We start from the raw sequence: 12,766 nt of genomic DNA, 5'->3' as shown, positions 1-12,766 counted from the left end.
TGAATGGGAACTCATCACACAGATGAGGAAAACAAGAGCTGGAGGAGGTGGATGGGTCCCTCCCTTTCCTACTGAAGGATCTCGCACAGTACTCAATAGCTGTAGGAGGCTTCTCTCTGACGTTGTCCGAAATCTCATTACCTTCTTCTTATTTTCTCAGGCAACCTTCCTGCTTGTGGCCCTTGGTTGGATCTTTGTCCCTGTGTACATTGCAGCTGGTGTGGTCACTACGCCACAGTACCTCAAGAAGCGATTTGGGGGTGAAAGGATCCAGGTGTATATGTCTGTCCTGTCTCTCATCCTCTACATCTTCACCAAGATATCGGTGGGTATCACTCCAAGGGGTCTGCTTGTCTCTGTGTATTGCCACGGGCTTGAGGCTGACAGGCAGCTCACATTCACAGTTTGGATGGATGGGTGAATGGGAAGATGGAAGGGAGGGAGGAAAGGATGATAAAGGAAAGGTGGAAGGGAGGAAGAGGGGTAGATGGATGGCTGGAGAGAGAAGGAAGGATAAAAGAAGAGGAGGCTACATCCACTCACTTTCATTGTGTGCTCCCTTTGGCACTGGGACAATCAGAGAAGAACGATAAATGTTTTAAGTGCATGACAGCTCTTCTTAAAAAAACAAAGATCACAATCTAGAGTTCATGCTCATTTATCTTTATATTAGTTGGTTCTTCATCAGCAACTATTCACTCAGTGTTAGTTAAAAGAGCTTAATGGGTCCGGTCTGCTTGCAGACTGACATCTTCTCTGGAGCCCTCTTCATCCAGATGGCTTTGGGCTGGAACCTCTACCTCTCCACAGGGATCCTGCTCGTGGTGACAGCTATCTACACCATCACAGGTAGGGCCGAACCTGAACATCAGAAAAAGCTAGAGAGGGAAGCTTCTGACTGGTAGACAGAGAGAAAGATTGAAAGATGGACAACCTGAGTGGGACAGAGAAGATCTGTCCTGAGAGAGAGATAGAGAAGAGAAAGACAGTCAACTGGGGCCAAGGCAATGATACAGGAAATCAAAAAACCAGGGAACAAACTGTGGGACACAGTGGTATAGGAAAAGGGAGAGGAAAGGGGCAGAAATGGGGAATCCATACCAGACTGAGACCAGGAGAGATGTGAAGAGGCACTAGAAAAGACCACCTGCCCCACGGAGAGATTAGGAAGCTGTTGTCTGGGCCAGAGTTATGGTGAGCTGCCCCAGCAAATGCAGACAGGCCCACACTGTTTCCTCCAAAAGGTGTCACACAGGACGGGCACCTTGGGTCACCAGCATGGGACAAACAGACTTACTTAGGACTATGTTAGCCTTGAAAGCTGGGGGCATTTGGATAGACACCAGTTGGGAGGAGAAAGAATCAAGCATCCCTGGTTGAGCTAACAGCATAAGCAAAGGACAGGATTTGGGTCACTGATGACAGAAACCAAAAGCCATGGCATGATGGCTGTGGCAAGATACTGCCAGAGACAGGAAGAGCCACATGAACACACTGAAGTGTGGCCAGGCTCTGTCCTTCTGAGTGGGGTGCTTGGAAGTGCTAGATATAGAGAAATGCAGGTGACCAGAGCCACTGCTAAGAAGCCACTGTGTCTTCCCTGGCCTGCTCAGTGTAACCAGACACAGAGCAGGACCGATGTTGGTGCTGACTGATGTGCCCTCTCTTTGGATCACTAGGGGGCCTCACGGCCATGATCTACACAGATGCTCTGCAGACAGTGATCATGGTAGGGGGAGCCCTAGTCCTCATGTTTCTAGGTAAGAAAGAGACCTAAATTCACTCACCATCAGCTTTAAATTCTTCCTCTGATTTATTTTTGGCACCTCAATGGCTTACCTGGAACTTTCCTGATCATAGAGTCACGCCCTGTCTCCAAGTCACGGCTCCCAAAAGGCAGAATTCTCCCTACTTCAAACCAAAAGTCTTGAGCCTGAGCCCCATCTCCCTTCCTATCCCCAATCTTCAAGTGGGCTCCAACCTAGAGCCCCACGTGGGGCTGGGCACACAGGCTGGGTGGGTCCCAGGGATGTTCTCTCACTGCATCTCTTCCCACAGGCTTTCAGCAGGTAGGCTGGTACCCAGGCCTGCAGCAGCTCTACAGCCAGGCCCTTCCTAATGTCACAGTCCCCAACACCACTTGTCACCTCCCACGGCCAGATGCCTTCCACATGCTTCGTGACCCCGTGAGCGGGGACATTCCCTGGCCAGGGCTCATTTTTGGGCTCACAGTACTGGCTACCTGGTGTTGGTGCACAGATCAGGTACGGTGACCAACAGACGTGGCCTGGCCCACCAGGAAGTGGGGTGGCTTCCTGCAGACAAAGTAGGCATTTGGATGCATAAAATGTGAGCTTAATTTTGAGACTGGAGTAGGGGGACAGTCAGAGACCAAGGTCAGGGCTCACCTGTGGCTGAGCTGAGCTCCTTCCCTGGACCTGGATCAACATCACTCCATTGCTTCTGCCATTCCAGGTCATTGTGCAGAGGTCTCTGTCTGCCAAGAATCTGTCCCATGCCAAGGGAGGCTCAGTGCTGGGGGGCTACCTGAAAATCCTCCCCATGTTCTTCATCGTCATGCCTGGCATGATCAGCAGGGCCCTGTACCCAGGTGAAACTGAGCCTTCTGTCTGGGCCTGGGGAGTCAGGACTTGGGAGGGGTTTCCAGAGAAGGTGTTCCTGGGCAGGGTGGACCAGGGAAGCAAGCTTTTTCTATGAAGATCTCATTCCAAGCATTTAGAACTTAAAGGCCATTAAATAAGTATTTCAACAGAGTAAATTCAATGTTATTTCAAAATCCTCCTTCCTCTTAAAAGAAAGCAAGGCATTCTTGACCCCTTCCAAGAATATTTACTTTTATCAATGTATGTCATAAAACTCAAAAGAATCTATCCCATGTTGCAGAGCAGTATGCATCACAGACAAGAAATTCACCAAAGAGCCAAACTACTTGCCCATTGACCTTTTAGACAAGGTCAGCATTTCCGGTGAAAAATTTCCTGTAGTGTCAGAAAGCAAATATTGGGCCATCCTGAGAGGGGCAGGATCACAGCTCCAACTACTGCGCTGTCTTCTGCAGATGAGGTGGGCTGTGTGGATCCTGATGTCTGCCAAAGAGTGTGTGGGGCCCGCGTGGGATGTTCCAACATCGCCTATCCCAAGCTGGTCATGGCTCTCATGCCCATAGGTGAGTCCCATCTTGCACACTCCACTGTCTACTCCCACCTGGACCCCTCTGATGAGGAATTGTGCTACGGATGGAAGGGAAGAGGGAAGAGTTTCTGTACCCTGCATGTTACACACACACACACACACACACACACACACACACACACACAATCACACTTTCCCAAGCCTTTGTAAGGTGTCTGTTTTTGCCTGGTGTTGAAGACGTGGAGGGAAGAGGCAGATCCAAGCCCTCAGACTTCACGCAGTGTCTAAGGTGCCTGTGCTCAGTAAGGTACCTTACAGTGAAAGGTAACTTGGAAGTAAGGGCACAGCACAGGAAAAAAGCAGAGCAGAAGCCCAAAGAGCATTTCACACAGAGCCAGAGGGCCTAGAACATGTTCTAAGCAGGAGGTGTTGTGAGTGCCAACACCCAGGAGTGACAGCCGAATGAGAGGAGCCCAGTGTGAATGCAGTGGCAAGGAGCAATGAAGATGCCCAGCCTTGTTCTGCAATGGATTCTTCTCTCTGGGGACAGTAGAGGGCACTGAGGGTGGAGGCCAGAGCAAGACGGTGGATTTGTGCTTCAGAAGAACCACTCTGATGGAGGACTCAGCAAAGGTACAGGCTCTGGCAGGACAGGGGTGCATCAGGGAGATGTCTGCAGGTGGCCAGGGGCGTGGCACTGGTGGTTTCACCAAGGGATTGACCTTAGAGATGGAGACAAGGTATTTAAAGATGTGTGTGAAGCTGTTAGCAGGATTGGGTTTACTGTATTTCAGGGGGCAGACGAGTCAAAGCAGGCTCCTGGGCCTCCACCTTAGAAGGCAGGTTTACAACACTATTAAGATTCAGGAGATGAAAGGCAACAGATGAGTGGGCCCATTCCCTCCTTATGGTAAAATGAGAAGTAAATCAAAGATACAGTGGAGATGGTGGGAGGCCAAGCTAGACAGACCAGTCTCAGAAGTGAGACCGAAGAAGGATGGGGAGAGGGGAGAGCCAAGGAAGGGGCCTAGGGTCCAGGGTTCTGCTGGGAGCCGGGAGGCTTTAGTAACCGAGAGGGAGGCAGAAGGCCATAGGAAGGTGAGCACTTGTGTCTAGAACCTGAGTCCAAGATAGCTGTGAGGCTTCCAGCGTGACACTCAGGATGTGGTTAGATACATGGACTTTGGGGTAAAGAGGCTGAAGCGGGACCGGGGCAGGAAGGCATCTGTCCAGGTGAAAAGCAGGCCCAGAACATGCATGAAATGCATCCAAAGATCATCCACCTAGCGGGTTATTGCACAGCCAGGAAATAGCCCCAAGCTTCTGCTTCCTTGTAGGACTTTAGCCGGACATTGCAAAGCGGTGGAACAAAACCCTGAAAAATGAGAAAGAGACACAAGGGCCAGGGATATAATTCAGTAGCACCACGCTTGTCTGGCAAGCACAAGGTCCTGAGTTTGATTCCCAGTATGAGAGAGATAGATCGGAGTGGGGGTGGGGCGGAGAAAGAGAATACAAAAGAAGAAAAATTTTTAAAAGGCACTTGCATGGCCTCCCTCCTCAGCTCCAAGACTCCGCTGATGGTCACTTGCTGTGAAGACAGACTTCGTTTTCAGAACTGCAGGAACCCTCACAGATCACTCAGTATCCTACACTCATGGTGCAGATGAGGACACTGAGGCCTGGCAGGGCTGTGAGCTGTCCAAGGCCACAAGGCAAGGGAGAGGCAAAACACGGCCAGAAACTGGCCAGGAGCTTTACAGGCTCCTGATTCCTTGTCTGTACTAGAAAGGAACCGTTTCCCCACCAGCCCAGCCCAAAGTCCTGGCTCTGCAGCAGCAGCCCCGCCCAGGCGGAGCTGGTCTTTAAGACCTGCTGTCTCTCATACCTTGTGTTGCTTACTTTGCTCTCATTGCGGGGACAAAATACCTGACACCCAAAATTAGGGAAGGCAAAGTTTATTTAGCTCACAGCTGGTGGATATTAAGAGTCTGTAACCAGCTGGCCCCAAGGCAGGGTGGCAAGGCACAGGGGCAGCACTTCAGGGTGGCACTAGACAGCAAAGCAGCAAGAGAAGACAGGAGGAAGACAAAGACTGTTTTCCTTCCTCATGTTCTACGCAGGGCACCCCACCCAGGGCAGGTGTAGCACTGTGAGTCACAGAATTTCCTTGTCCTCCTCTTGCACACGATGAGGATGTTTACAAAATAAAGACCCTTCTAAGCTTCTCAAGTTGGCACAACGTATCAACCATAACACACGTCGTCTCTTGCCAGGTCTGCGGGGCCTGATGATCGCAGTGATCATGGCGGCCCTCATGAGCTCCCTCACCTCCATCTTCAACAGCAGCAGCACCCTGTTCGCCATCGACGTGTGGCAGCGTTTCCGCAGGAGGGCCACAGAGCAGGAGCTGATGGTGGTGGGCAGGTGTGTGCGCCAGGCCTTGCATCTCCCGGGGGCGGGGGCTCCCCTCTGCTTTCCCCTCTGCCCGCCCTGGGTTGCCCAGGAGAGGGGCTGGGGTTGGGCCTGAAGCAGCACCCAGGGCACTGCATGACCTCAGCCGCGCTCTGCCTCCAGAACACTCCTCCCCTGCAGAATAACAGGGAGAAGGCACTCTTGCCCGGCTTTGCACTCTCCCTTGCACTGCATCAGTGGGGTGATTGAGAGATGACAGAGCACTTGAGAAGTGAGAGGTGAAGAGTGTGAGTCGGAGGAAAGGAACTCACCCCGGGGCCTTTTGGGTCAACTCTTCCTGCCACCCCAGGATAATGGCGGTGTTTAATCCAATCCCTCAGGCTCACTCCAGATACACACCTCGGGCCACATCCTTGTGCTAGGAACCAGGAGAACCGGGGGAGGTTCATATCCTGATGAGCAGGACAGAAATGGGCATGTTACACAGCATTAGCACGGCACCTGCCTCAAGGGAGATGGTCACAGCGAAGTTGTCTCCAAATGATGCAGAGCCTTGAATGTTGCATGATAAAACTTGAACTGTACCTTGTAGGTATTAGTTACTCTTTTAAAATCATAACTGAGCAGTTAATTTGTCTTATTCTCCATAGGCTGGGAATTTAGAGTCTGTGTAGAGCTACAAAGGTCTTTGTAGGATCTCTGCCTCATAGTTTAAGGCTCCCTACTCAGGCCTCTAACTAAGGCTATGCACTCTTGTTTTGACGGGTAGGAACTGAGCTCAGTCAGTTTGCTCTTGGAGTCTCCCTGCCTCTGCATTTGCCATTCCTATCATCTGGTGCCTTCTGCTGCCTGTTCATCTCTGCAGCCCAGCCCTAGCCACGAGCAGCGAGCCCCTGAGATCTTAGAGTAGGACAAGAGGAAGTTGAGACACATGGGTAATTGCTGCTTTCTTGGAGCCTGAGAGAGGAAAAATAGGGGAAAAGAAGTGAGGACAAGTGTGCAGAGATTTAGGCACGTGTATCAGCAATCAATGCGATTCGGGCGCCATCTCCTGGCAATATGTATTATTGCATCCAGCACGTCCGAGAAAAAAAATGTTTCAAAACAAATTGTGCGTCTCCAAATTCACACCTCCAGCGCCCTTTGGTGATTTAAGGCCGAGTAAGGATCAGTTTAAGTGGATCGAGCGAGAAGGTAGGAAAGGTCTGAGCTGAAGGAGCCTGGGGAAGGGAGAAGTCCCAGGACTGGGACCATAAAGGGACTGTGTCCTTCAACAGCCTGGAGGTCAGAGGAGGAAATACATCCCCAAGCAAGGCTGAAGGCCTTTTCCTAGGTCGAGTGCAGTGAAGCTGTGGGTTAGGGTGGACGGCATGATCGCCAAGAGTCCGGTACGCACATAACAAGTCTAAGTCTGTAGAATTCTGACTGTCTCACATTCAGAAATTCTGATTTCTGGAGTGTTGACAGTCGGAACTTCTGCGCCTGCACCATAGTATTTGGGATTATGACTTTCTTGCTTGTGACCCAGAGGCCTCTCTTGTCCCTTCTGGTTCCCACGCATCACCTTCAGGACACCCTGTGCCGTGTGCCACGCCACAACCCCCTGGCACCTGTGCTCTCCTGCAGGGTGTTTGTGGTGTTCCTGGTGGTCGTCAGCATCCTCTGGATCCCCATCATCCAGAGCTCCAGCAGCGGGCAGCTCTTCGACTACATCCAGTCTGTCACTAGCTACCTGGCACCGCCCGTCACTGCCCTCTTCCTGCTGGCCATCTTCTGCAGGAGAGTCACAGAGCCTGTGAGTGAAGCCTTTCCATCTCTTGCCCCCAGCTAAGGTTCTGGAGTCCTGCTCTGTCCCTCACCTGGTCTCCATCTGTGGGAGCAAATCCACAGCCCGCTCTAGGATTCCATCCTCCTGACCCTAGAGTCAGGCCTGGATTCATTCACTCACACAGAAAACACTGAGCAATGGGATTATGGCCACTCGGGGGGTACAGTGGTTTACAACATTCACATAGGTCTGTCATGGCTGGGCCCTCAGAATCGAGAGATGATTAAGTAACCAATAATGATAAAGCAAAACGGCTACTGGGAGATTGAAATGCACAAATTCTAACTTACGAGTTTCCTGGAGTGAGGTCAGGGAAGGCTTCCTGGAGGAAATGGCATCTGAGCTGAGACCTGCAGGGCTAATGGCAGGAGGAGAGTGCTCCACACAAGAGGAGCATTCATGTGAAAGTGCAGGACAGACCAGAGGCCTCTGACTCTGTAGTGGTCTATATATAAATCAAATAATAGAGTGAGAATGTTGTTCGATACCCACACCAAACACAACAACAACAACAACAACAACCAAAAAACAGAAGGAGGATGCTGATGACCAAGTGTGAACTCTCACAGGGGTTGGCCCCACACGCACCATTCACACAACTGCCCTGAAACTGACAGAAGCCTTAGAGGAAGCTAGAAGACCAGAGACTTTCTTATTTCTCAGGATAGACTAACTCAATCTGCTGGCTGTACCTTGGGACATCAAAGTAGTCTCTGGACTGATGTGAAAATTCGCAAGACCGATGTCAAGGTCATTGCGGAGGGGATCTTAGAGATTCCCCCTGGACAGCCTGGGTAGGTGACGTGTCATGTTTGCAGAATCTAATCTGAGTATGTGAGGTGTCTCCTGTTTGCAGGGCCCAGTTTCTCCTGCATGGTTCTGCTCATTTTAGACTGTTGAAGTCAGAATTAATAGCTCATTTTCAAAATACAGGTCATCTATACCTATTAGGGAAGGGTAGTGTAGAGACAAATGCAACTATAATAAATGTGAAGTGCCAGAGATTTTCTTTGTTATGATAAATCCAAATTCTGACTTAACAAACAGCTTTGAAGGGGATCCAGGTACTCTTATCACAAAAACAGTCCATTCTATTTGAATATGGTACATCTATCACGTAGTACTGATGAACTTCTTTTTGCTTGCACGCAAGAAATTTCCGACCTAGTAAGGCCAAGCCATTGGCTCAGAGCCATTTAGAAAGGAGCCAGATTCACGTTCTAGGCCACCTCTGAAGCTGATAGCCTTTTTAACGCCCTGCTTTGTTGGTGTTTTCAGTTAAGACAAAGCCTCAGTATTGCCAGGAAACTCACCAAGAAGGACTTGGCCAACACTGTAATCAGTCAGTGGAGGGAGCTTTGGGGAGAGCAGGTTTTAGCTTCCTGGTGTCCCCTCCCTCCAATCTCACCCCTACCCATGTCACCCTCTCTCCGTAGGGAGCCTTTTGGGGCCTCATGTTTGGCCTGGGAGTGGGCCTTCTGCGCATGATCCTCGAGTTCTCTTACCCAGCCCCAGCTTGTGGTGAGGTGGACCGGAGGCCAGCCGTGCTGAAGGACTTCCACTATCTGTACTTTGCCCTGCTTCTCTGTGGGCTCACTGCAATCGTCATTGTCATCATCAGCCTCTGTACGACACCCATCCCTGAGGAAAAGGCAAGTGGTGCTCTCATGATGAGCACCCATCCACCCTACGCGCTCAGGGTCTGCAAATCCACCACTGGCCTTTACCCTCATGAACGATGGTGTCTCCTGCTGCCACATAGACATCCTTGGGAGCTGGGGCTCTTTGGAATGTGAATTTCCAAGTGAAAAGACACTCATTCAATTTAAAAATTACTCAGAGGTACACACTGTGTACCAGGCACTGTGATAGGCTTACAAAGACAGATGGTTCCTGTCAGCAATTGTCCTGGGGCAGGGAGGAACAGACTCCAGCACCCAACATTAATATGCACAGGGAAGGTGCAGGGGTACCAGGCTCAAGGGGAGGGGCCAAACTCAGGAGAGAGGTGGTCTTCACCTGGGGCCCATGAAAGGGAAAAGTAGAGGTTTATTTAATGGTCAAGAACCAAATACACAGAGGAGAAACAGAGTGTGCTGGATCAAGAGTTCTATCTTGCCTGCCTTGAGCTGACAGATGTACCCATCTTAGAATGTTGAAACCAGTCTTAGGAAGTTCCTTCCCCCAACCCAGAGTTTGAGTTAGTTTCCTAGGGCATCCACAAGTGAGGACCATAAACTGTGGCTTAAGCATCTCTGAACTCTGGAGGCTGAAAACCTGAGCCCAAAGCGTCAGGAGGCCCGGTGTGTCCAGGAGTCCCTTTTGTGTCTTCACATGATCTTTGCTGTGTCTGCCTGAGACCTAAACTCTTTTTTAAGGACACCAGTGATGACGGATTAGCGTCCATCCATATCCCCCCATTTATCTTAATTATGTTTATAGGGTTTCTATCTCTGACTGCGGTTGTGTCCTGGGGTACTAGGGACTAAGACTTCAGTAAGTGAATTTCCAAACCTTGAAGTTTGCACGCCTGCAGGCACTGCCTTCAAACGTGATCTCCTGCTGCTGAGACCTCAAGGTCTCCACGTCTGCCTTGTCATGCTGCACACTGAGGTTTCTCCTTGATCCTGTCCTCTGGTGACTGCCACCTTCTTCTCCCATCAACTGTAACCTCGGTGAAGTGCGGCCTCCATTCCCACCACTTGTCTACTTTGCAACCCACTGTGCTCTGGTGTTGTCCCCAGAAGGCCACTGAAATTGTCCTCATTGAGGTCACTTACAACTTTGGGTTGGTAAAAAATCAGTGGTCATGTCTCTTCCTCTGCCTTCCCCACTGCCTGTTGTACCGGAAGACCTCGCTTCTAGTCACTTCTAAGATGCATTTTCCTCCTGTTTGCCTTTTCCTACACTTCTGATCACTCTTCTGACTTCGCAGGCTTTTCTTTCTGCCCCCTTAAACGTCATTTTTTCTTAGGAGCCCGTATCTGCATATAACCCTTCTCGCTCTCAATGCCCTGGGGCTGCCAATTCAACAACTTTCTGTATAAAGCAACACTCAGTTCTCTATCTCCAGCCCAAATCCCTCTCCCAAGATTCAAACTCCACATCCATCTGTCTCTTAGTGACATGAAGTCAAGGTCTGTGTGATGCTACTGACTCACAGTGTGAGAAGAAAGCAGGGTTTATGGAGAGATGTGCACAAGTAAAGAAGCTGCCCAGGCTCTCACAGAGAGGCATGCCTGGCCCTGGCCTCTCTGGACACAATTGCAAGTTGGAAGTTGGGACGGGGCGGAGATGATTGTTACAAAGGCCTAGCCAGGGGAAGAGCCCACTCCTGGCCTCTGGGGAAGAGAGATGTTTCAGGGCCCAGGTGCTCACGGCTGACTCCAGTGCCACTCACATCGGCTGGAGAATTTGTGTGCTTTGTCTGCAGGGCAGACATAAAGAGAGGAAAGGGCAACCTGAGGGACACAGATTTGTTTCTCTTCACTGGATGTCTCCACTTGAAGCTGATACACCCCCTCATCGTCACCTTGTAGTTATGTGTGTAGATGTTCCCTTTCTCTTCTCTCAGCCTTTTTGATAAGCACCAGAATCTTCTTCTATGCTGAGCCTTCTGTCCCTGGGAGGGACCCTGCTATCCTCTGGTCATCCATGGCTGGAACTCAAGAGCAGCCTGAGAGGTCTCTTCCCCTCAACCCCCAGCTCATTCAATCAATCACCTCGTGCTGCAGATTTTACCTCCCTAGGATCCCTTAAGACTGCTCCTCCCACCCATTTCCTCATGCAATCTTCCTCACTTCACCTTTCCCAGAATCTCCAGCCTGGATCCCTACCCTCTGCCTAGAGAGATCTTCAAAACTTTACCTAGACTTTACGAATCCTCCTATTGATCTAAGGTCTGAGGTTTCTCTACCTGGAAGGAGTGTGGGGTTCTCTAAGTGTCAGTTCTCTACCTGACCTGCAAAGCCTGTTGTGGTCCAGTGCCTGCCTTCCTGTCCCGCCTTGTTCCTCTCTGTCCATGAGCTTCATGAGAGCAGAGCCCAGGTCTGTATTCAGCCAGTGGAGAGTGGGTACTTGAGAAGCACTCTTATTTGAAGAAAGGGACACCCACCATCTAAGATATGACTCCTGGCCTCTGACCCCAGCCTGATTCTTCATACACTTTGCTGTGGCTCTGAAGCCTCCCATGCATCGGGCCTTCCTCCACAGCAGGACTTTCTCCAAATGCACTGCTTCCAGATGGTATTTTCTCTCTCTCTCTAGCTCACTCCCTTGACCTGGTGGACACGAAACTGCCCCACCTCTGAGCTGGAGAAGGAGGCCTGCGAGAGCCAGAGCGAGAGGGAGAGTGTGCCAGGGAGGTCTGAGAGGCTGGTCCAGGAGAGCCTCTCAGGAAGAGTCGCCCCAGGGAACTGCAGCCAGGGCCCAGAGCAGCCCGGAGGTAGGCTGAGGGGTTTCTGGGGAGAGTGTGCCACAGAGGAACAGTAGGGGTGGTCACCATGTCCTGGGTGTCCCACAGTCCCTCTCAGGGGTCATTGGAGATGGAGGTCTCTGAGACAGCCCCCCAAATATTTTTCCACACGACTATTGAAATGTTTGCAAATTAAGACAGCTGAGTATGGCAGACGGGAGCCAAAATATTGCCCTCACTACCAATAACAACATGTCAGTGGGAAGGTTCATTTCACATCAACTAATGTTAGACAGAGATGCCCATCTAGTCACCCACAGATCTGACAAGAACACAGCCAGCCTCCCGTGAGGATGGGTGGGGCTGAGACAAGCCGTGTGCCTGTGGAGTTCCCTTCACACAGAAGAAAATGTCAACATGATACAGAAACAACCTCGTCCCCACCCCTACTGACTTGTTTCTTTCTCATTGGGCTTAACATTCCTGCCTGTCATCTCAAGGAGCATAGCTGTCCCCATGGGAAGAGCACAGCCAAGTGTGCCCTCCTGAAGTTGCCCAGTGCAACCCCCACTTCTCTGTGTGTCTCCTTGAAATGCTGATGGCCGTATAAATAGTCTCCCAAAGATTCTGAAATGCCTTAAGATAGCACATTAACTAAATTACTATACTGTTGGATGTCTTTTGGACACTACTCAGTTGTAATCTTCCTGTAGGGAGATTAAATAACAATATTAAGGCATTCTAAAGATAGGAGAGCATAATAGAGATTTTTCAATTATAGTGTTCCTAAGGAAAATTTTTAAATCCAAAAAGTAACATAGAGTTTACAGGTTTAAGTCCAAAATCAATTTATCTTGGCCTTATAAGTTAGAAATTCAAGGAAATTTAAATTCTACATTTCTTTCCTGCTTCAGTTAGATAGTGTCCCAGTGTCTGGTTGGAGTTGGGGTTCTCTG

At 50.2% G+C, this 12,766-nt stretch overlaps 1 protein-coding gene across 4 annotated transcripts in view; it reads left to right on the top strand.

Moving 5' to 3' along the window:
• LOC100722476 (sodium/glucose cotransporter 4) overlaps positions 1–12,766 on the top strand; it is a 35,448-nt gene that overhangs the window by 1,354 nt on the left and 21,328 nt on the right. For all 4 annotated transcript variants that reach the window (XR_010043173.1, XM_013144298.3, XM_063236442.1 and 1 more), the window contains exons 2-11: positions 161–325; positions 744–849; positions 1,680–1,760; positions 2,059–2,264; positions 2,476–2,611; positions 3,080–3,187; positions 5,430–5,580; positions 7,195–7,363; positions 8,833–9,048; positions 11,663–11,840. Coding sequence is in view for 3 of the 4 variants with exons in the window: in XM_013144298.3 (XP_012999752.2) it covers positions 161–325; positions 744–849; positions 1,680–1,760; positions 2,059–2,264; positions 2,476–2,611; positions 3,080–3,187; positions 5,430–5,580; positions 7,195–7,363; positions 8,833–9,048; positions 11,663–11,840 (1,516 nt within the window). In the remaining variant the exon portion in view is untranslated. The remainder of the gene's footprint in view (positions 1–160; positions 326–743; positions 850–1,679; positions 1,761–2,058; positions 2,265–2,475; positions 2,612–3,079; positions 3,188–5,429; positions 5,581–7,194; positions 7,364–8,832; positions 9,049–11,662; positions 11,841–12,766) is intronic.

This window comes from Cavia porcellus, unplaced genomic scaffold (assembly GCF_034190915.1).
Source record: "Cavia porcellus strain 051 isolate PalLab524CR breed Dunkin Hartley unplaced genomic scaffold, mCavPor4.1 scaffold_25, whole genome shotgun sequence".
Taxonomy (NCBI): Eukaryota; Metazoa; Chordata; class Mammalia; order Rodentia; family Caviidae; genus Cavia; species Cavia porcellus.
The sequence above is the reverse complement of the archived record's forward strand: the minus strand, read 5'-3'. Positions and strand labels throughout refer to the sequence as shown.